Below are 23,876 nucleotides of genomic sequence, written 5' to 3' on the forward strand. Positions count from 1 at the left end.
GCCGCCTTGCGACAGTTTTGCGGAAACACTCACATGTAAATACCCGGTAGATAACGCTGTAAAAGTCAATTATCACTGCCATAAACAACATTCGCAAATTTCCTGGAAGCTTTAAAATAAATTAATATTTAAAGCGTTATAGATATGTACTTAAAAATCTTTAGAACTAGATTTGCCGGCAACTTTATCCCTCATCATCATCATCATCCCAGCCTATATACGTCCCACTGCTGGGCATAGGCCTCCTCTCAGAACAAGAGGGCTTGGGCCATAGTTCCCACGCGGGCCCAGTGCGGATTGGGAACTTCACACACACCATTGAATTGCTTCGCAGGTTTGTGCAGGTTTCCTCACGATGTTTTCCTTCACCGCGAAGCTCGTGGTAAATTTTAAATGTAATACCGCACATGAATTTCGAAAAACTCAGAGGTGCGAGCCGGGGTTTGAACCCACGACCATCAGCTTGAGAGGCGATAGGTCAAACCACTATGCCACCACGGCTTTTTAACTTAACTAACGCTTTTTAACTTTATCCCTGTCCCTCTAAAATTGTGAACCTTTTAAAGGTTAACGGGGTTAGTTTAATGCAGTGTTTTTCAATCTGTGGGTCCTTAAGGGGGTCGCAGTATCTTTAAAATACTCTCCCAGTTATTGTGCAACCGTATAACTGCGAGAGGAGGTAACCCGGGGGTCGCCAAATATTTCTCAAACCAAGGGGGGTCGCGTCTTGAAAAGTTTGAAAAACACTGGTTTAATGTAGCTTTCTATTATTGAAGAATCATTATGATCTCTTCAGTATTTTTTACATTATACCTTACATTCATAGTATATTTGTAGGATATCTTATATTAAGGCCCAGAGTCTCTTATGGGTGTGTTTTCCCTTTAGTTTGCTTTGAATGTAAGCGAAATTTGTTTGTGTTACCAAAGAAGTAAATCAATGAATGAGTAGGTAGGTACGTCCTTTCGGTTGCCTGGGGACATTTTCCTTTCTTGGAAAACAGAACTTTCTTCTATGTGCCTACTATATGATTCGATAATCAAAGTCCAAGTTTTTATAGTACAATAAATATGTTTGCTTGTTTGTATTTATCTTCAAAATGTTGTTAGGGTTTATGAAGAACAACTAACGTTAGGTAAGTTACATATGGTTCTAACTTTATAGAAAAATGTGTTATCAAACATATAGTTCGTCACAGTTTATATTTCATTCAAGTTGTACAATATTTTAAGATAATACCTTTTTCATAATAGGTGACGGCTACTGATGGCGATAAGGATAGGCAGCAGAACATCGTTTATTTTCTCACCGGCCAGGGGATCGATCCCGACAACCCTGCAAACAGCAAGTTTGACATCAATCGGACCACTGGAGAAATATTTGTTTTAAAAGTTAGTACTTTGCTAAAATTATATTTCTCCTCGAACTGTAACTGTGTAGGGCTTATTTCGATGTGGGAGCATGTATGTATATATATAGTCTGGGGCAGCGATAACCGAACAGCAGGTCGACGCGTGCTTTGCATGCACATAACAATCACACGTTTATAGCGTTCCATTTGTGTCATAACAGGGGTACCAATATTTCTCCAACGAGAAATCTTGAATGTCTGCAGAATAATAAACATTGTTAATATAACTTTCATGCAATGTATAAACGCAATAAATCAATTGTTCGTAGTTTATTTCAAATTGTCTCTTTTACATATTACTTTTTTATTACAGCCCTTAGATCGTGATCAACCAAATGGAAGGCCACAGTGGAGATTTACGGTGTTTGCCCAAGATGAAGGCGGTGAAGGACTTGTGGGATACGCTGATGTCCAAGTCAATCTCAAGGACATTAATGATAATGCTCCTATCTTCCCTCAAGGGGTGTACTTTGGCAATGTCACAGAGAATGGCACAGCTGGCATGGTTGTTATGACAATGACCGCGATAGATTATGATGATCCAGCTGAAAGTAATAATGCAAAATTATGGTACTCGATTGAGAAAAATGTTATAGAAGAAGAAACTGGGTCACCGATTTTTGAAATTGAGCCTGAAACAGGTGTAATCAAAACCGCAGTGTGCTGTTTAGATAGGGAAAGAACGCCTGATTACTCTATACAAATAGTAGCATCGGATGGAGGGGGGTTAAAGGGTACTGGTACAGCCTCGATACGAGTTAAAGATATTAATGACATGCCACCACAGTTTACCAAAGATGAATGGTTCACGGAAGTGGATGAAACTGATGGAACGAATCTACCAGAAATGCCCATTCTTACTGTAACTGTCCACGACGAAGATGAAACGAATAAATTTCAGTATAAAGTTATTGAAAACAGTGGTTACGGTGCCGATAAATTCACTATGGTCAGAAATAATGACGGTACAGGTTCATTAAAGATAGTTCAGCCTTTAGATTATGAAGACCAATTACAAAGTAATGGTTTTAGATTTAGAATCCAAGTAAACGACAAAGGCGAAGATAATGATAATGATAAATATCACGTAGCTTACTCGTGGGTTGTAGTTAAACTTAGGGATATAAATGACAATAAACCGCAATTTGAAAGAGCTAACATTGAGGTGTCTGTTTATGAAAATGCTGAAGTCGGGAAGAGCTTAGATACTTTTAAGGCTACTGATCCAGACCAAGGAGGCAAAAGTAAAGTATCTTATGCTATTGATCGGTCTTCAGATAGGAAACGCCAGTTTTCAATAAACCAAGAAGGTACAGTTAGTATTCAAAGATCATTAGATAGGGAAGATACTCCTAGACATCAAGTAAAAATTTTAGCCATAGATGACGGTGTCCCACCCAGGACGGCAACAGCTACGCTAACTGTTATAGTGCAAGACATAAATGACAACGCTCCAACTTTCTTGAAAGACTATAGACCCGTTCTTACTGAGCATATAACGCCTAAAAAAGTTGCAGAAATATTGGCCACTGATGATGACGATAGATCCAAAAGTAATGGTCCGCCTTTCCAGTTCCGACTTGACCCTGGTGCGGATGACATTATAAGAGCTTCATTTAAAGTTGAACAAGACCAAAAAGGTGCCAACGGTGATGGCATGGCCATTGTATCGTCATTGCGGTCCTTTGACCGAGAGCAACAGAAAGAGTATTTAATCCCTATCATTATTAAAGATCATGGAAACCCTGCTATGACTGGCACCAGTACGCTCACGGTTGTAATAGGCGACGTTAATGATAACAAAATGCAACCAGGCTCGAAAGATATTCTTGTGTACAATTACCAAGGCCAAGCACCTGACACTGAAATTGGTCGCGTTTATGTTTATGACCTTGACGATTGGGATCTACCCGATAAAAAGTTCTTCTGGGAAAGTACAGAGCATCCAAATTTCACTTTAAATGAAGAAACGGGAATGATACAAATGAAACATAAAACTAGAGAAGGTCGATATAACTTAATGTTTAAAGTGTACGATAGGAAACACACGCAAACAGACGTACCTGCTAATGTGACCGTTTACGTTAAAGAAATATCACATGAAGCCATTGTAAACTCAGGCTCGATACGAATATCAGGAATATCCGATGAAGATTTCATTAGAGTTTGGAATTATAAAACGTTAAGCGTTTCACGGAGTAAACTTGATATATTCAAAGATAAATTAGCAGATTTACTTAATACTGAACGCGAGAACATTGACATATTTAGTGTGCAACTTCGCAAGAAACACCCTCCAATTACTGACATTAGATTTGCAGCTCATGGAGCCCATTATTACAAACCAATCCGGCTTAATGGCATTGTATTGATGCATAGGGAAGAAATCGAAAGAGCTGTAGGTATAAATATTACCATGGTTGGCATTGATGAGTGCCTTTACGAAAACCAAATGTGTGAAGGATCGTGTACTAATGTTTTAGATATTAGTAATTTACCATACATGGTTAATGCAAATAAGACGGCTTTAGTTGGTGTTAGAGTCGATGTAATTGCAGAGTGTACTTGTGGTGCTAGAAACTTTACTCAAGCCGAAACATGCCGCAATTCACCATGTTACAATGGAGGAAGGTGTATAGAAGGAAAATATGGCCTTACTTGTTCATGTCCGCCTGGCTATACCGGACCGCGCTGTCAGCAAACCTCTAGGAGTTTCCGAGGCACTGGATGGGCTTGGTATCCAGCCTTGGAAATGTGTGATAATTCACATTTAAGCTTCGAGTTTGTTACACGGAAATCTGAAGGCGTATTATTGTATAATGGACCAATTGTACCTCCTGAAGCAGAAGAAATAATGGTGTCAGATTTCATATCATTGGAATTAGAAAGAGGGAACCCCAGATTATTGATCGATTTTGGTTCTGGTACGCTGGAACTGAGAGTTAAAACAAAGAAGACATTAGATGATGGCGAATGGCACAGAATTGATATTTTCTGGGATACAGAAAACGTACGAATGGTTGTTGATTTTTGCAAATCAGCTGATATTCAAGAGATGGAAGATGGTACTCCGCCAGAATTTGATGACTCAACATGCCAAGCCAGTGGAACTATTCCTCCGTTTAACGAATATTTGAATGTGAATGGGCCGCTACAAATCGGTGGTTTGTACATAGAACACTTTGATCCAACCCATTATCATTGGCAATATATGCCTATAGGTAAAGGATTTGACGGATGTATTCGAAACTTAATTCACAATAGCAAACTTTATGACTTATCTCACCCAGGCCTTAGCAGAAACTCAGTTGCCGGCTGCCCACAGACAGAAGAGATTTGTAATCAAGCCGATACCACATCGAGGTGTTGGGAACATGGTACTTGTGTTGGCAGCTTTTCTGAAGCCAGATGTCAGTGTCAACCCGGTTGGACTGGCCCATCGTGTAATTTGCCAACAACACCCACGAGTTTCCGGCCACAGAGCTATGTTAAATTTGCCCTTAGTTTTGAACCAGATCGATTTAGTACCCAAATTCAATTGCGATTTAGAACTCGTGAACCCCATGGAGAACTATTCAGAGTGAGCGATCAACATAATCGCGAATACGGCATACTGGAGGTAAAAGATGCTCGTTTACACTTCCGATTCAACCTTAACTCATTACGGACTGAGGAGCGGGATGTGTGGCTTAACTCTGTTGCTGTGGATGATGGCCAGTGGCACATCGCCCGTGTTAGTCGATATGGAAGCGCAGCCACGTTAGAAATAGATGGTGGCGAAGGAAGAAGATACAACGAGACGTTTACGTTCGAAGGTCATCAATGGTTGCTTGTAGATAAACAAGAAGGTGTATATGCAGGCGGTAAAGCAGAATACACTGGAGTTCGAACTTTCGAAGTATATGCTGATTTCCAAAAAGGATGCTTGGATGACATTAGATTAGAGGGCAAACATTTGCCGTTGCCGCCGGCTATGAACGGCACACAATGGGGGCAGGCGACTATGGCCAGAAATCTCGATCGCAATTGCCCGTCTAATAGCCCCTGCATCAATGTACATTGCACCGAGCCTTTCGTGTGCGTCGATTTATGGAATGAATACGAATGCACGTAAGTATTTTGCAGTTTTTGATGAATGTTTTTTTTTCGCTGTACGGTATAATCCGTATGTGTGTACGTTTGTTCAATTAATAGGTACATGCTACCTTTTTCCAGTCCAGTCTCGGGTCCGATCCCTGAATTGAACCATGTAAAACGAATATCCAACTGGGCATTGTACAAAACGTTGCCTTCGCACAGTTCAGTGCTTTTGCAAACGCTTATTGAACCCGTCCCCTTAAAATATTATTCCCTAAAACATACCGTACCAAATATACATTTAAATGTTGTTTTTACTTTTGTAACATGATTTTCGTTACCGTACGCGCACACTGAGTTTCGCATAATAAATATTTATCATTCTTATCTTCTAAGTTAACACATTTAAAATTAGCATATTAATTTACATTTTGATTTGTATGTATATTCGTTTTGTTTCGGTTCGCTTCGTTAAAAATCTTATCGACCACTTGACGCTTTATTCTATTGTATGATATTTTAAATTCTCTTCATAAAACTGTTTGGAGACTATATTTATGGATGTATTTATGTTGTTGACTATATCATATGCTATGTACGTAGTTGCGGTGAAGGGTTGGTATTGTCGAGCGACGGGAAGGGTTGCGTAGACAAGAACGAGTGTCTCTACTTCCCGTGCCGCAACGGGGGCTCGTGCGTGAACCGAGAACCCGGCTACCGCTGCCACTGCCCGGAAGGGTTCTGGGGCGAGAACTGCGAGCTGGTCCAGGAGGGCCGCACGCTCAAGCTCAGCATGGGCGCGCTGGCGGCCATCCTCGTCTGCCTTCTCATTATAATGAGTGAGCACTCCGTGTCGTGTCCCCCTAGACGACTTTCGCACTTCCATTCACGCACCGACATCTATCATCCACTATTATACTGCCACATATTTTGTGTATATTATATCTGTCGTATTAGTTAGAGTAGTGCATGTTAGTCGCGGAGGCTCAGTGCGCGCGGGCGTTGGCGGTGGGTACATGGTGCGGTGCGCAGGTGCCCCGGCGGGTCGGTGCGGGCCGGCACCACCTGCGTGAACGTGGATGAGTGTCTGGCGGGCAACCCCTGCCTCAACGGCGGCACGTGCCTGGACCGCGAGCCGGCGCGCCGCTACGACTGCCGCTGCGCGCTCGGCTACACGGGCCACGACTGCGAACTAGAACTCCTCGCCTCCGGATTCATCACGCCTTCCAGGGATTTCATTATAGCTATCATTGTCTGTTTGTTTGTGCTTTTGGGTAAGCACTGTCATTCATTAGTTTGCATGCTTTTACATTACGAAGAACGCTTGTTTCGGTTTCGTTTGAAACAAGAGTTCACTCATCATACATCGTTTTAAAACTTTTTATATGGATACATTTTGTTAATTCCATCTAACAATAAAATTATAAAACTGTTGAAGCTCTTTTTACTACTTTTTTGTGACAACGCTTTTGATGTCATTTCATATTAGCATAAAATAAATTAGAATGAAAAGTATCCATGTAACCGTCCACTCACTAGTTGGTATATTTTCAACTACTTAGCAATTGCAGTTAAAGTATTTTTGTGCTTCGTAAATTAAAGAAATAGGTGTGATTTGATAAGTAGGTAGGTGTATAATACGATAAGATTTGCTTATTTTTTTTGAAAATATATTAAAGTAGTTGATCTCTTAATCTTAATTTGAAACCGTAAGCATTTTACGTTTAAGAGAATAAGGTGTGTTATTTCTTAATTTTTTACTAAAAAGAAGGTGAAGTCTGTTCATTGATTTATGTCGTTTAATTTACTGTAGGCTGTTTAAGGAAACAACAGGTTTTCAATTAAAGAAATTAGCCTAACATTAAAAAAGTAAACTTCACCAAAGACAAAATTATCGTGAAAGCCAATGAAGTAACCCTAAGTGCATTATTGGAAAATTTATGTTACGGGTATAATGCCTTATTCAATATCCGCAGGAAATTGAAATGACTAAACACCGCTCCAATATAATAATGGTATAACCACTTAATGGCCGATTATTATCAGTACAAAGTGCCGTCATAAATACAGAGGCACTCAAAAGATAAGAACAAAAAGCTTAATGGTTTTATTCTCAAGTTTGTCACGAAAATGTATGGTCTATTGAAATTTGTGTTATTACCCGAATGGCAATAATACTCTGAATGGAGAGATTTTGGTCTATTCCAAGTTGGAACGTCTTCCGCGCTGCGACCGAAAAGCAGCAGTAAAACTATCCCACTTTATAATGGAACTTATTGTTGTGGGATATTGTCAGAAGATTAATATTGCCCGTATTTTCTGTTTAGTAGATTTGTTTCCTGTTATTGGAATATCTGTAGTGACGTCCTTTATGTTGACACAATGATCTTTTTATTTATTGATGACCTTAACGTTCACGGTAAAGGTTGTTTATCACAAGCTCATCCTAAAACAGTCGAGATTTCCGTAATGTTATCTGGGCTTCTATATCTTTTGAACCGTGATAAGTAATCAATCGGGCATGATTTTCACAAAGTGATTTACTGTCATTCAGTACAAATAGAAAACCTTCCACATGAATTGACTACGACCGGATGGCCAAGTGGTTAGAGAACCTGACTACGAAGTTTGAGGTCCCGGGTTCGATTCCCGGCTGGGGCAGATATTTGTATGAATAATACGAATGTTTGTTCTCGGGTCTTGGATGTTTGATATGTATTTATCTATATAAGTATGTTTATCCGTTGCCTAGTATCCATAGTAGAAGCTTTGCTTAGTTTGGAACTAGGTCAATTGGTGTCGAGTGTCCCATGATATTAAAAAAAAAATCGGTACAAAATTAATACCGTCTAAAGTGAATTTGGTCAAAACTTAATTGTGCTGAAATAGTCAATTGTTGTAGAAGCTAGAAAATAAGCAATAGCTGAACGAGTTCGATTGAAGGCCTAACTATTACACTTTTGGGCGAGACTAAACATTGTGCTTTTCACGATCACTGCGAGGAAATATAAAAAATATTTACCACAAAACAAACAATAACAATCCAATGATTGCGTTGTTCCTGCCGCGTGACACTCTTTACTGGCCCGGATAATGATACCGACATGGAAATACCGACCCTATTTTTCTTGTACACGTCCATAGAAACTCATATCAGTTTAACACGAGTTTGTTTGGGCGTGTAAATAATCGGGTCGGTATTATCCTGGCCGGTAAATAGTGTCACCCCTTCCGCCGATTTTAGTTTTTCTTTTATGACATAAGTATTTTTTAAACGAGTCTGTTCTTAGTGGGCAGTACCCAACCATATATTTAAAAAATCAAAACGTCATCCTCGTCATGTCCGACCTTTGTCCGACCTGCTGCGATGCCGTGGCGTTTTTTCATACTTAAAAAAATTAAAGCATTTTGTGCATATATGCGTTTTAAAAAAATCACCTCATAAAAGTCATGAATGACTCATTCTCATTGGTCAATTTAATTTCACATGCAGCAGACGATTACTTTTGATTGGTCCGAATGTCGTTTCAGCATGCCGGGTTTTTTTTTGCCTATTTTTGTGTCCCATTGCTGGGAAAAGTCCTCTCCTCTCTTACTCCACTCCTGCCTATCAAAGGCGAGCTCCCGCCATCTCACATTATAGGCATCTAAGTTCGTCCCTCCATCTCCTCTTCGGTCTGCCTCTATTACGGTATCCCGACAGACATGTCCAGCCCAGTCCCACTTCAACTTGGCCATCTTCACGCCCACGTCAGCAATTCGAGTCTTTGAACGCAGCTCAGTGTTTTTTATCCGGTCCGTTCTTCGGACACCAAGAATGCTTCGCTCCATTGTCCGTTGGCAAACCTTGAGTTTAGACTTTTGAAATTTAGAAATTATATTCTAAAAAGTGGTATCGTATTATGAAATACATACATATATTGATACGACCTGTTACCGTAATGTGTTACATTGTTGTCGTGTTTTGTGAGCCGTAAATGAGTCGGCTGTTAAATTTACATATATAGGCAGTTTTGGGTACTGGATTTAGGTTATCTATGGCTACATTTTCGAGCAGTGTCGTGAAAAATATTTAGAACTTAATTTATTTTTGCTGTAGGTATATTAATTAGGCCCGAATTGAACTGTGCCTATTATAAATTTGGAACAAAATTATATATGCAATAAATGAATGAATGTACCTCTAATCTGAATGAAGACCAAAACTTTACTCCAGGCGGGACATACCTACTCGTATAAATTTACAAATGGTAATTTTTCTGAGTCTACGTAAATACAAATAGTCATTATTTCTTACGACATATCTCAATTAATTTTACCATGGGACAAGTTTACATTTTTGACGATATTCAGGATAGACAGTTTCCCTTGTCAACGTATTTCAAATTGGCATTTTTTTCTGATAAGACGGATAATTTTAAGTAGTCTGTTTTCCATTTGTACTCAATGACAGTAAATCCACAAAGTGTGTAAATGTTACATGAAATGGTTATTCTCCTTCGATTTTATCCTGTTAGTAGACTAGGGAGATGCAAATTACATTCTAGCTACTTAGCATTCCTATTCCGCACTCTTTTATAATAATATTTAGGATGAAATGATACTGCAATGAGTACCTATTTACGCTTTGTAAAGGCCAGGTTTTTAGCAACTTTTATCTTGTCTGTACAAAATTAAGAACATAAAGAGAAAACCTTCTTTATGTACCTTGAAATAAACTGCCCCGTTTTCTTAGCACGAGGTACTAATGTAATCAGAAACATAATTTGCTTCTCTACAGATACGTGTCTGTTCAGTACTGTCTAGTGATACATTTTATTTCACCAAAATATTTTTTCCACCCTAAGTTTGAATGTCAGTTTAACAGTATTTTCCCTTACGAGTAATTTTTTTATAATACTTACTTGGCCGACTGTACAATACTGAATACATTTTTGTACAGATGTAGTAAATAATGATTTATAACTTACACACCGGGTAAACTCAGAAACTATTTACGACTCACGAAGCGTCAATCAACTATCGTATACATATTACTTTATGAAACTTTATTAAAATTACTGTGCATTTAACGCTATTTTAGAAAAAAAAAGTTACTTATAGGTATTTGTCCAAGATCTCGAAACAAATAACACGCAGCAATTTACAAGCCTTTATATTTGTTTGGTGTTTGTTTCAAATCTTGCTTGTTTTTATCCAAATCCAGTGTCAGTCAAAAAGACGAGAAATTTGGTATACAAAAATATGTGTTGTAGGTTTAATGACAATGCAAGCACGATCAACAAAAAGTATAGTCAGCAAAAAACTTATTCGTTTTGTCAATCAATAACATATATTTGAACAATTAAAAATGCTTGCATATTCCCTATTATGCTACAGTAATATTGTTTTCGATGCTCTAGTTCTGGTGCTGGTGTTTGTGGTGTACAACCGGCGACGGGAGGCGCACATCAAATACCCGGGACCAGACGACGACGTGCGAGAGAACATCATAAACTACGACGACGAGGGCGGCGGCGAAGACGACATGACCGCCTTCGACATCACGCCTCTCCAAATACCGATAGGCGGCCCGCTACCCGATCACGCGCCGACCAAACTACCCTGTGAGTTGCTTTACTACTTTACTACACCCATTAAAATAGATGTCCCATTCTTGCGAATTTATCGGACCCCACACAACTGAGACGCCTATCGAGTCCAAATAAACAACCTTTGTATAAAAGGCGAAAGTGAATCTCGAGGGCTGCTAACGCTTTTTCCACGGTCGTCATCTGACGGTCCGTTATGCGCGTTACGGCCTATGAGCAAAATGTACGTCACAAAAGCCCACGCCGTCGATGAGTACTTTACTGGTCGGAAAAGTAAAAACCTACACTTATATACCCGACCTTAATTTATAAAAATGGTGTGCGTTTCTGCACAGCCTTTCATTTTCTATTATAAGTGCGTCTTTATTTAGAGTAACAGTACTTTGTGTCTTAAGGGCGGTCTTCGACTTCGGGCTTCTAATAGACTCTCGTCTCGTTCGTAATTCTAGTACCGCCCGTGCGACATACAATGTTTTTCATTACATTTGCGAGTAAAATTGTATATTTATAAAATAAAAACTAATTTCAAAAATTATCGATACCGCTGACTACGCTCATGGCAACGCCAGCCTCCGCGCCCCCAAGCATGTGCCCGACGTGGGCGCGCCGCGCTCCTGCACGCCATGCAGTATCACATTGCACTCATTTACCGACCTTGGGCTTCATGACAACATAATTAGTACGGGCACTGACTCATTTACCGACCACGGGTTTCATGACTAGCACATTTTAAGGTCGAGGGTTTTATTTGGGGGGTTGCAAGCAAGGTAGCCTGCATGTTTCGACACTGTTTACGAGCAAGTGTGATGAAATAGTATATTTTTTATCGAGGGACTAAAATAAACCAATATATACCCGAGGTGTTTAGCCACCCGAGCTTTAGCGAGGTGTCTATTTATCCAAGGGTTTATATTGACTTAGTCTCGAGGGGAAAACTCTATTTTTCACTTCGATTGCGAGAAAAAAATAGTCACTTTAGTACAATAAGATTTAGTAATAAAATTAAAATAAATCTTTCTTGATTTCGACGGCAAAAGATTAGGTATCAATTATGTCTTTTGCTCTTTGCTCGACATCATAATTTTCACTATCACTTGACGACATCGTGAGAATAATTAATTTATTTTAATCGTTTCTACAACAATTTCAAAGTTTTCGCGGTAAGTAAGTATTTTTTTCAACCCGACACAGATATACAAAATCGCATCGGGGAAATGGTCCATACACAAACTGGAAAAAATAGAATGGCGCCACCTTATATGCGGTAAAAGCATAGAACTAAGACCACGTAGACTAAGAACGTAACATTTTCGGCATGAAAATTGTCCACACACAATCTTATTTTGTGCGAGTACTGGCTGTTTGAGTTTATCTAATAGTCATTCGAAGTAAATTAAAAATTATTACTTTTACTCCCTAGGGACTAAAGTACTCACTTTACTCCCGCCTCGTAAGGCTATATTGACCTACTTTTAGAGCATGATAAGTGAAAAATCTATTATGAGATTTATTATTTTGGGTTTTCTGGAATCTTATTAAGGTAGGTATTCACCATTAATATTGATTAGCTTTTTCCAATATTATTTTAGTATTGCTTCGATATGACGAAACCTTATCTATTTTTCTGAAGTCGTTATAAGAAGGAACATAAGGAACAAAAGATTTTCACTTTTTATTTATTTAGGTCCATACTTTATTTTACGAGTATACTAATATATTTATACTAATATATATACTAATATTATAAAGAGGAAAGCTTTGGATTTTTAGATGTTTGTTACGAATTAACTCAAAAACTACTGGACCGATTTAAACAAATCTTTCACTATTAGAATGCTAAATTATTCCAAAGTGCCATAGGCTATTTTTTTAAGAGGAAAGCTTTTCATTTTTGGATGTTTGTTACGAATTAACTCAAAAACTACTCGATTTAAACAAATCGAATGCTTTAAAAATAGGCTCTTTCATTATGTACAATGCTAAATTACTTCAATGCTAAATTATTCCAAAGTGCCATAGGCTATATTTATTACCAGAAAACTTCAATAATGTAAGTAACTCAAAGTATAAAACTATTCGTGCCATACAACTTTCTTAAAATTTTAACATCTTTTTGTTATAAGTACTTTGTCACGAATAAATGATTTTCTATTTCTATTTAAAACAAGTTGCCATAAACATCTTTTATCACATGCGCTGTGGAAACTATTGATGATAGTTCAAAAAATGTTGTACAATATTAAAGAATATATCAATATCTACAAAACATTTTGCGATACTATATGTCCAGCTATTGTAGTTATGTCACTACAACTACTTTTTTACATTTTAAAAAATGACTGAAATGCTGACTAAAATCAGACCATGATATCCATGCCTTTGTATTAATTTCATATTCAAGATGGTTTCAGTACCTGTAGAATATGGGGTCATTTTAGATGGCTTATTGACAAGGACAGTCAGACATGAAAAAATATTATTTTCAGATTTCTCTTATTGATCGTGCTGTAAGATCTACCTTCATACAAAATTTCAAGTTTCTAGAACAGCCGGAAGTACCCTATATCTTTTACGGTTAAGGCAATTGTAGCTTTTGACTGCTTTGACTTAGAAGTTTGATTTGTTAACAGCTTCCGGGACTGTAAGTCTGAAATGCTTTAAATGTAGTACATTACACGATGTTCAATGATTTATGAGTCTCGTCATGCAAATATTGAGATTTGTCATTTGTTTAGTTTCGGACATTTTGCAACGTCGTTTGAGTTAAGTCTGAGTTTGAGGTTTCAATTTCAACTCGATACCTCCGCGCGTTGCCGAGATAAAGGGTCTTGACAGACAGACGGACGGACGGATAGCAAAGTGATCCTATAAGGGTTCCATTTTTTCCTTTTGAGGTACGAAACTCTAATAAACATGTGTTCTGGCGCTTTTGAAATTTCGACCTACTTGAAAATATGGGGATGAAAATTCGTAAGCAAATTTACTATAAGTATATTTATCGGAAAAATGTGTACCTACGTTTGATTGGTAAAAATGCCGTCTTAATATAATACTACTCTCCTAAAGAGTGGCTACCCGCAAAATGTTTGTTTTACCAAAAAATGAGGACAATAAAATAGTTTGGTAAAATAGGTTATTTTTAGTAAACCGAAGAAGTTTCTATGTGTAGGTATTATTGGCACAATAGGTATCGTAAAAAAATAAATACTTCTCAAAGTTAATATTCTACGCGGACGAAGTCACGGGCAAAAGCTATTATAATGTGTTTTTTTTCTCTGTCATACCGAATACATAAAATCAGTGGTAAATCTAAGACTTCACTAGGGCTTAAGACCACATAATTCAGTATTACACTAACGTGCAATTAGTTAGGTACTTCGTAAATTAAGTACTAATGATGCCATAAAAATGACGAAGATTTTTTAACGTTTAAATTAAGAGCAAATGTACCTAATACAAAATGCATTATAATAAGCTTACATTCATAAGCTGTAAAAACACGACCGACCCTCATCATTTTTAATTACCATTATATCCCTCGATTTTGTAAAAAAAAGTCGTAAAAATTGGCTCTTTACAAAACGATCACAATCTCTTAACGTCGTTTGACGGCCAATTTTTAGAAGCCACTCGATATCGGTCTCCTTTTCGGTGACCGCCAATAAATAATTCGATTGTGATTTCTTTAATTAGATCCATTGATGGGCGTCGGTCTGGGCGTGGGCCCCATGGGGGTGGGGGTCGGGGGTGGCGTGGGCGTCGGGGTGCCTTTGGGGGTGCCGGGCGAGACCAACGTGGGCATGTTCATAGAGGAGCACAAGCGGCGCGCGGACAGCGACCCCAACGCGCCGCCCTTCGACGATCTGCGTAACTACGCGTATGAGGGCGGCGGCAGCACCGCCGGCTCGCTATCCAGCCTTGCTTCTGGTGAGCTCACATTTCTATGATACCTAATATATAATTGTGTTTTTTTATTAGGATGCTGTTTTGAAATACTGAGTCAACTCACTGTCATTTTGCAATACAATGTCAACTGTAAAAATTCTTTTCTAAGAGTTGTCATTGTTTTGCAGAATTAATCATGGTTAACACACTATTGCAAAACAGCATCCTGATAGTTAGTAAATTTGACTTGATTTGATAAGTGTTAAGTGATAGCTCTGTAACACGACCGCTATGGAAATAAAATTTATACTCTTAAAAACCCCCATACTAATAAAAAAAACGCAGATTTTTTAGAAATATTTCTTGTCGTTTCGTATTGAGAAGCTTTGTCAATTTCTGTTATGTCAATCTCTTCGTCGTAGTAGAATCGTATTAATTAACAATTTTAATAAGTCCGATATGTAGGTATCTACGTAAACGCTAATATTCACTCGTTAATTGATATTATTACTCATGAGCAATTGCTAATGTTAACCGTTGTATAAGACTTGTCATGTTAAATTAGTTGAAGCGATCAATGACTGTCTAGTCTCACACTTTGAGGATAATTAAGTTGACTTAAAGTAGAATCGAGTGCATAAGCACATTATATCGTTAGTGCTTGTAAACGTTTTCATATGCTCTATACCAAATATTTGACAGACCATTCATCATCAATTACGTTGGTGCCTGCAATTTCGTCCACCCAACGTATTACAGAAGTGTCAGAAGTAGTTAGTCTGTCTTGAATGGTCGTGCATACGAACCGTGAACAGTTGGCTTCGTCTGTTTCCCATTGCACGGAGTTACAAGTTTATAACCCCGGAAATTGTAGTTTGACATGTACAAGTATCACACACTAAACTACACCGAAATATGTCAATTAGTATTCGCGAGTGTGAGAGAATTGTACATGCTAGAGATCGTCTACACCGCTACGCTAACATGGTTCATACAGATGTGGTTAGTAGTTGGGTAAATCTGAAGACAGAATGGTTTTGGAAACGTGAATCATCTTACAGCACAAGCTTTTGTGCTGCGCTAAAGTTCTGTATCTTGATTATTTCGCGCGATCCGTGTCGTGTCAGTATCATAATTCGTGTTTTGTAATTTATTGAATCAGGCGTTACTTTGCGGAGGGCCATATCAATAAACTAAAAGAATTTCCTTGCTCACCCGCGACCTTACGATAGCTAAGCTTATGCATGAACACGCATATTATGCATAAGCTTAGCTATCGTAAGGTCGCGGGTGAGCAAGGAAATTCTTTTAGTTCGTTCATGTTTTGTATGAAAATATCGTTCATTTTGGTGACACTAGATCACTGATCGCTTATTACAAATGAGCATAAAGCGAATTCTAAATGGTGTACCTGTGCAGGCATAGTGACGACCACCTGATTGAGAGCTCAGGTATCTAGGTATAAAAAGGTGGGGTAGTAAAATATATGATCTCCGCGCGTCTCATGTTTACCTCGGCTCTCGATTAAGCTGTGCCTGGCAATTAGTGATTGTGAATGTGTCCAGCAGGCACCGACGACGATACGCACGAGTACGACTACCTGGGCGCGTGGGGCCCGCGCTTCGACAAGCTCGCCGACATGTACGGCCCGGACATGGACGAGCAGCTGTAGGCGGCCACTCCTGCCCGCCACATTAGTCAATTGTCTCCCACTACCCCCCACTGAGCCGCGGCAGTCATCCCGCGCGCCGCACTCGCGACCCCGGCGACTCCGGGAACCCCAGCGTCGCAACTTGTAAATATAGTGCGGGTACTAATCTGCAATCACTCGCTCGGACTTAATTATTCTTATCAATTTTATACAACTTTATTTGTAGTCAACGTAACTTAAGTACTCGTTTTAGATATTTAATTGCGACATTTTTTATAAAATATGTAAACGTATCTTCACCAAATATTTGATACATAAGTTTTATTCGAGTTAGCCATACTATGAGTCAGTATTTTATTGAAAGTTATTGCGGTAAGCGGATTTGTGCGGGAGGGCCAGGCGTGAACCCGGGTCGTGGGTGTTTGTAGATAGTGTGCTATATACATGTGAATAATTTATACGAGTATTTTGTAAGTCCACAGCTTTACGTGATACACTTAATAATATGGCCCTTCCGCATTACATCACTTGAATAATAAAAGAATATGTTATATTTTATAATAGTGATTGAATTAGATGAAAGTGTCCATTCGGACCGTTGAGTTTATAATGCTCATTTGACAGTGGAATATTCACGAGGGGATGTACATAAATATAATGTTACGCAACTACCCCTGAATATCTTAGCAAATATGGAAGTAATTCTAATTCTACTATAGTTTTAAGAAAAAAAATAAACTGTACAGTAACTATGGTGTTCCTTTCCTAACGTCTCCGTGTAGTATTAGAAAGATAGGTTATCTGGAAATAGTAGGTAACGAATAAATAATAGTCATGGCTCGTGAAGAGTTTTCCGTTGCGTGCATGTGTGGCTGCATATAGACTTGTGATGGTTGTGTGCGTGCGTGCGAGCGTGGGTATGCGTGTGCATGTGTGTGAAAGTGATACCACGATGCGTTTAAATATGTTACGGATATACCCACACTAAGACTGGAGATACAGTTTATGTATGTACCTGCTGAAGAAGAAAAAATATCTCGCTTTGCTCTGAGACATACATGCATGCATCTCCGGCCTCATGAGTAGGTATATAGGTACAGTTGAACCATTTGGCTCCCGACCCACCGTAGAACGATTTCAAAGTAGGCGCCATAGTGAGTTTTACTGAGATTTGAATGTCGCTATGGCATTTCCTGTGATAAGTTTCCACAGTGGACCAAGGTTCAGATGGTTTGATAGTACATCTGTAAAGTCTCGCAGCGTGGATCACCGCAGCGTGGGAGTGCGCCGGCGGGCGGTGCGCTGCGCACGCGCCGCCGCGGCCTGGCGCAGGCATGAATGGGAATGTGCCAATTTTTTAGCATTATGGACGCGGCTGATGACGGTAGCGTTAAGTGTTTGCACTTTATTTATTCGTATATATTTACATAAATAAATTTAGTCGCACCTAGGAAAATATCAATAACTTATTAAGAGTGTTGTGCTAGAATTCTATTCTAACGATTTTGACGTGAGATAGTTATTGGGAACCATTAGGAGTCACTAATTTATAAATTAATTTTTAAGAATTTATAGTAAATTAATATATCTACCGGGTAATGTTTCCATAGACTGTCTCACTTCGACATCGAATAACGATCAGTGTACATTTTAGAATATACTGAATTGTGTTAAAATGACTGATTTTATTATGCGTTTGAAAGCCTAAGATTTTGTAGATTCGGTTATTTAATTATAGACTACGAATACCTTACTGTAAGGTCACCCTATAGTTTGCACTCGATACGAACACCTCTAGATATCATTCTACAACAATACTAAAGCAATTCTCGTTAATTATTATTCACATAAGTATACCTACTTAAAATATAGTTTACCTAATAATCCGAGCTGCATCATGTTTTTATTAAGTTTTATTAATATCATTACACTGCCAGTAATCATACATTAATAAACGAATTACGATAGTTTTTTCAGTCCGTTTTTATATTTCAGTCTTATACAAGATTATATTATAAGCTTTTGGAACTGTTTATTAACAGGAATGGTATAAGTTTACTTGACTACGGTGCGCCGCCGAGCCAACGCTCGCACCGTTACCTCCCTACTAGAGGCTCTGTCTTTTGTGTATTTTTATTTTCCTCATTAAGCTTAGTTCAGATGATTGCGCGTTTAAGACTCTTAATCCTACGATGAATATTCGGGCATTTTACTACCGTCACCGTCTTTCACGAAATATTTATGAAAATTATGGCCGCTGAAGAAAATTTTGATATAGACGCATTTGTATTTGATTAGGTACCAACCTACTTAGTACCCAACTAATGCAAGCGCTCATCGTTAATGCTTCAAATTAACGTGGCGGGAGACTAATTACGCTTAATATGTTACCAACCTACGGATTTTAGCAATCATTCGAACTAAGCCTGAACAGTTGAGCGGGTGCTGTAGTGTCGTTGCGGTCGATAGTTTAGTAACTCCGTGCACTTGCAAACGGCTATCACTACTGGTAGTCGCAATTTATGCGACGCGGGAAACAGCTGCGCTCGCTGTACTGATTTCAACAGGAGTAAAGTAACAGCACGGCTAGCCCACAGTCGTTAGTTACAGTTTTTTTAACATACAATCCTACCATATTTAAAGTTGTACTTCTGTTAAACAGCGTCAAACGAGGTTCACCATCTGGTGCCGTAAGCCGTGTAGATTTTTGCCTCAACACTAACTTACGATGGTTCGGTGGGCAGAAGCTGAGTACTTGCCAAATCTCAAATAACAAAAGCGATAAACGAAACTGACGCAGCCGTGCTAGACGTTGCTGTATTTCTGAACGTTGAAAACCCTTTGAACGTCAACGACAAACTTTTGTATTCCCAAGACGCCTCAGCAAGGTGAATTTAATCCTCAAGCAAATAAATGCACACACCTCAGTACAATTCTACGGCACTGCGTCGTTCAGACCACTATCTGTAAAATTCGGTTGTGCTCTGACACAGGAGCTGTCGACCAGTTTTGAAATCATTGGCGTTCGAAGGATACAGGGCTTCCGCTAATTCGCGCGGGTGCACGGCGCGGGCGCCCTGTTGGCGTGCTTGTTTCATGTCATCTAATAGAGCAACGCTGCGTGAGGCGGGTCTCTTTTTTATTGAAGCAGTGCGCCGTGCCCACGCCTTGCACCAGCACGACTTAGCGGAGGCCCTAAGGATACCAATAACTTTTGTGTATAGTTCTAAAGATTTTACCAAAATACCTACTACTAGTAGCAATAAGCACGTACCTACACAAACAGCAGAGCACGCCAGTACAAGGCGCCGCGCCGCCACCGTCGCCGGCGTACCTACTTAATTTTATTTTAGACATAATCGATACCTAGTTATGATTGTTTCAACTGTGATTATTTAGTTGTACAACTCTGATGATTACATAAAAGAATGAATAAAAATGTGAAAAACTTTGAGATCTAGTTTATTTTCAAACGAACCTACTCCCGCTTTGAGTTTTCAGCTTATCTATTATCTAGACTAGACGAACCATAACTGTGACAAGTCAAAGGGCAAAACTTTGTGTTCAATGGAAATCGAATAGCCTGAAGGTGAATAATCCTTAGTTTCTAGACGTTATAGTGCTCCCACATTGGCTGTTATAAGTGTTGTATAACGTTATAAAACAATTGTTTTGTATAACAAATTGTAACTAATGTTCTATACAGTTTTATCATGTTATATAACTTTGAAAATATTATATGACATATAACATAGTGCCCTAATAATATACTCAGCGGCACAAAATTTACATATAAACGGCACAAATAAACAGCACGTTCGCTTATGGTATGGTATGGGGGAGCCGCAATTGAAAAGCCTCATGTAGATATCCGACGCCCACTTATAGCCACTATCGAGTAGCGAGATGAAAGTATTTTTAGTATGAAAATTTTATTGTATTGTACTTAAGAAATACCTAATAAAAAAAGATATTTCGCCGTTTTATATGGTTAGGTACAGGTTAGCGTTATCTAAAATTTTAATTAGACCCTTAGGCTCCGTTTCCACCAAACCAAAATACAACATAATCGAGCTTTTCGTCTGCCAACTGGCTTCAGATGTTTCATGCCAGATAACCAGCAGCAGTCAAGGCCCGTTCTGCCTCTATGCTTGTTGGCACCACTGATCACCTTCTGATTGCAGACTCCTGCCCTGCCTGATTGTAATTGATTGATTTCTTGTTTAACAAGTTTATCAAATAATTAACAAGTTACCACATAAAGAGTGTTCTTATCGGTGGGCTTACAAATTCAAATGTAATTCTTCATTGAGAGAGAGAGAGGTGTTTTTGCGGCTATTGAAGATAGAGACATGTTATTAGGTATCATCATCGTCTGATGGATCCACTGTAAAAATTCGTGCAAGATCTCGGTATTTCGAGATTTCAGAATACCGAGATTGCACTCCGTAATGTTCTGAGTGAGGATAGGTAAATGAAGCGATTCTATTGGTTCATCAAAGCACATTCCTCGCAACTCATCCCCGCACATCTATGGTTGAAACGCAGCCTTAAGCCAGGGATACACTAGGGGACAAATGTCTCACATGTGTCGGCGACATGACCAGCGAAGCCGGTCAATTTCGCCTGACATAATCTACTGTCGCGCGATGTTGCCAGACATGTCAAGCAAAGTCCGGCAAGGTCGCGCCACTTCACCCGACGTCGCTGCTACACGTGTCGCAGGACATTTGTCCCTTAGTGTATCCCTGGCTTTGAGGTCCAAGCCTAAACCTAGCCTAGCCTAGGCTTAAGGTTAACCCGTTAAAATAAGTGAGTAATATACAACAAACATACATTTCTGTTGCGTATTTTTGTAGTACATACTTTACGTGATGGTAAATGAAAACTTTTCAAGTAGGTAGGTACAGACTAATAAATAGCGACCTAACGTTGCTTAAGTTTGTGATGACTCACGTACCCTAATAAGTACGTACGTAAAACGGGCCCCAATGTAAAAACCTTGGACCTTGCCTACACCTGAGACCGGTAGAGATAAATTGATATGCTATCTCATGTAATCACACAATTTAAATGAAAGTTTTTCTTCTGAACAAGGGTCGAGCGACTTTGATCGTTTTGCTTGTAAGATTAACTTGTACGTCTTGTTATCTTATTGATGGGACAATGTTCTTGGCAAGAGGAATCTGAACGCACGAAACCCTCTGGGTCACTGGATTGCCAATGAATTCAGGTCAAGATTATTGATGATGATGAGGCATGATTTAGATTGACAGTTGATTAATCAGATAGATGGAACGACAGATATGTCTCAGTACCACTACCAGAGTGACCGTTCTCGATAACGGCGTAAATTATTTGAGTCACTTATCATGGTAGTGGTACAGCCACTTGCTGCGCTGTCTACCCTCATCTGTGACTGCGTTTATCTGTGATCTCAGTAAGCGCTAGATTCGAGTAAGTATTACCTTCAGATAGTAAGTGCATAAAACCATTAGTAAGTTTGTGCTAATCTTTTACGTGTGTTCTAGCACAAACTTTTTGTTCTGTATCGGTATAAAATGAGCAAAAATTATAGTCGAAAAATTTGTTAAAATTACACATAAGTTAGATTTAGGTGCGGATATTTTCAGGGTATGTAATAAATACCTAAGAATCAGTTATCATCTTATCCTCACATTCACAATGTTTCCATGTCCCTTTTAACTTAAAATGTTTAATAGCATTTCCGAAGTTTTAGAATTAGGTATACTTCAAATATATATACCTAACGTTTTTTTATACAAACTACACTCCCTTTATACCCCTTTAAGGGTAGAATTTTTAAAATGGTGAAACATGTATATCCACTTATATTTTTTGACGTATATTTCCCCAAGGTTTATGATGGAGTATTTTAGAATTGAAAGGGTCAGTTAAAATATGGATTAATTTAGAATTTTTTGCTGCTTAAGTAGCGTAGTAGAAAAGGCAACCTGAGATATGTGTGCATAGGAGAAATTTGTATCTTGACTCCTGTCCAACGGTGGTGTAGGGTTATAGTACGCAGTACGGATTGCTGAGGACCTAGGTTCGATTCCCAGCGCTGGTCTCTTTTTCTGGTTTTCTGTGCATCCATGTCTCAGTTTGTATTTTCGATATAATTTAGAAGAGGCATTTTTAAATTTACATAAGACAGGGAAATGAGAGTAGACACAGGGAAGTGATTCAAAATGATTGTTTGGTCCAACAATGGACTCCACAGTAAATATGATAAGTACTAGTAAATAGAAATCTACATAATTTCTACTATAATACTCTTTTATCGTCCAACTAGTGTTTACCCACGGCTTCGCACACGTAAATCATTAGGTCCAACAGCTGAAATACCGGATTTTAAAAATTGCCGTGGGAATTCCCGAAAATTAAATCGTTGTTTTCATTGACATTACATTAAAAACAATCATGGTAAAATTTCATGACTCTAAGCCCAGCGGTTATTAGTTCGAAATTTATCCCTATCTCGTGGAATATCGAAATAAAAAGTAGGCTATGTTTTATTCCAGATGTCAAACTATCTATATACCAATTTTCATGACAAAGCTGAGCGGTTGTTATTCAAGATTTTATCCCTATCCCATGGGAATATCGGGATAAAAAGTATCCTATGTTATCTAACTTTTCGCCAAATTTCATCCAAATCCGTCCAGCCGTTTCAGCGTGAAGAAGTAACGAACATATTCACTCACTCACTCACAAACTTTCACATTTATAATATTAGTAGGATTAGTAGGATAGTAGGATAGGATTAGAAACCTTTATAAACCTTCATTAAATAGTGTAACTTAACACAAATAATTAATATCTACGAATAAATTAATTTGCAGAGCCAGCCATAATTATCGTAGGTAAGGTTGGTTCAGTCAAATAATTAATTTTGTTGGTACAGCACTAAATTTCCAGAGACTAGACCGACCATAGACCAACTTCGGTGAGGAAAAAATTATCATGTCAATTTGACAAATATAACGGATTTTCGTCTTCCATTTAATTCTATAAAATAAACATATTTACACGATTATTTAATGATAAAATGATTGTTAAAAACAGTGCTGAGCTCATTGAGATGTGAATATGATCGGGATTGGCGTTCAAATGTAAGTAACTACGGAGTAATCGTGAAAAAATGCTTTGTTTACACAATTGATTTTTTCCATTGAATAGTATTTATACGTAAAACGGGCCCCAATGTAAAAACCTTGGACCTTGCCTACACCTGAGA

The 23,876-nt window shown here is 38.6% G+C and overlaps 1 protein-coding gene across 12 annotated transcripts in view; it reads left to right on the forward strand.

Moving 5' to 3' along the window:
• The window catches only part of CadN (neural cadherin), a 409,301-nt gene extending 389,232 nt beyond the window's left edge, over positions 1 to 20,069 (forward strand). For 4 of the 12 annotated variants that reach the window (XM_074085732.1, XM_074085735.1, XM_074085738.1 and 1 more), the window contains 6 exons: positions 1,254 to 1,391; positions 1,725 to 5,521; positions 6,092 to 6,327; positions 10,891 to 11,094; positions 14,773 to 15,006; positions 16,530 to 20,069. In XM_074085732.1, coding sequence (XP_073941833.1) covers positions 1,254 to 1,391; positions 1,725 to 5,521; positions 6,092 to 6,327; positions 10,891 to 11,094; positions 14,773 to 15,006; positions 16,530 to 16,636 — 4,716 coding nt within the window. In that variant the 3' untranslated portion in view covers positions 16,637 to 20,069. Of the gene's footprint in view, positions 1 to 1,253; positions 1,392 to 1,724; positions 5,522 to 6,091; positions 6,328 to 6,520; positions 6,763 to 10,890; positions 11,095 to 14,772; positions 15,007 to 16,529 lie in introns of all 12 variants that reach the window. The other 8 variants (XM_074085734.1, XM_074085741.1, XM_074085740.1 and 5 more) reach the window with 3 other exon arrangements.
• Positions 20,070 to 23,876: the final 3,807 nt, after the last annotated feature.

This window comes from Choristoneura fumiferana, chromosome 3 (assembly GCF_025370935.1).
Source record: "Choristoneura fumiferana chromosome 3, NRCan_CFum_1, whole genome shotgun sequence".
Lineage (NCBI taxonomy): Eukaryota > Metazoa > Arthropoda > Insecta > Lepidoptera > Tortricidae > Choristoneura > Choristoneura fumiferana.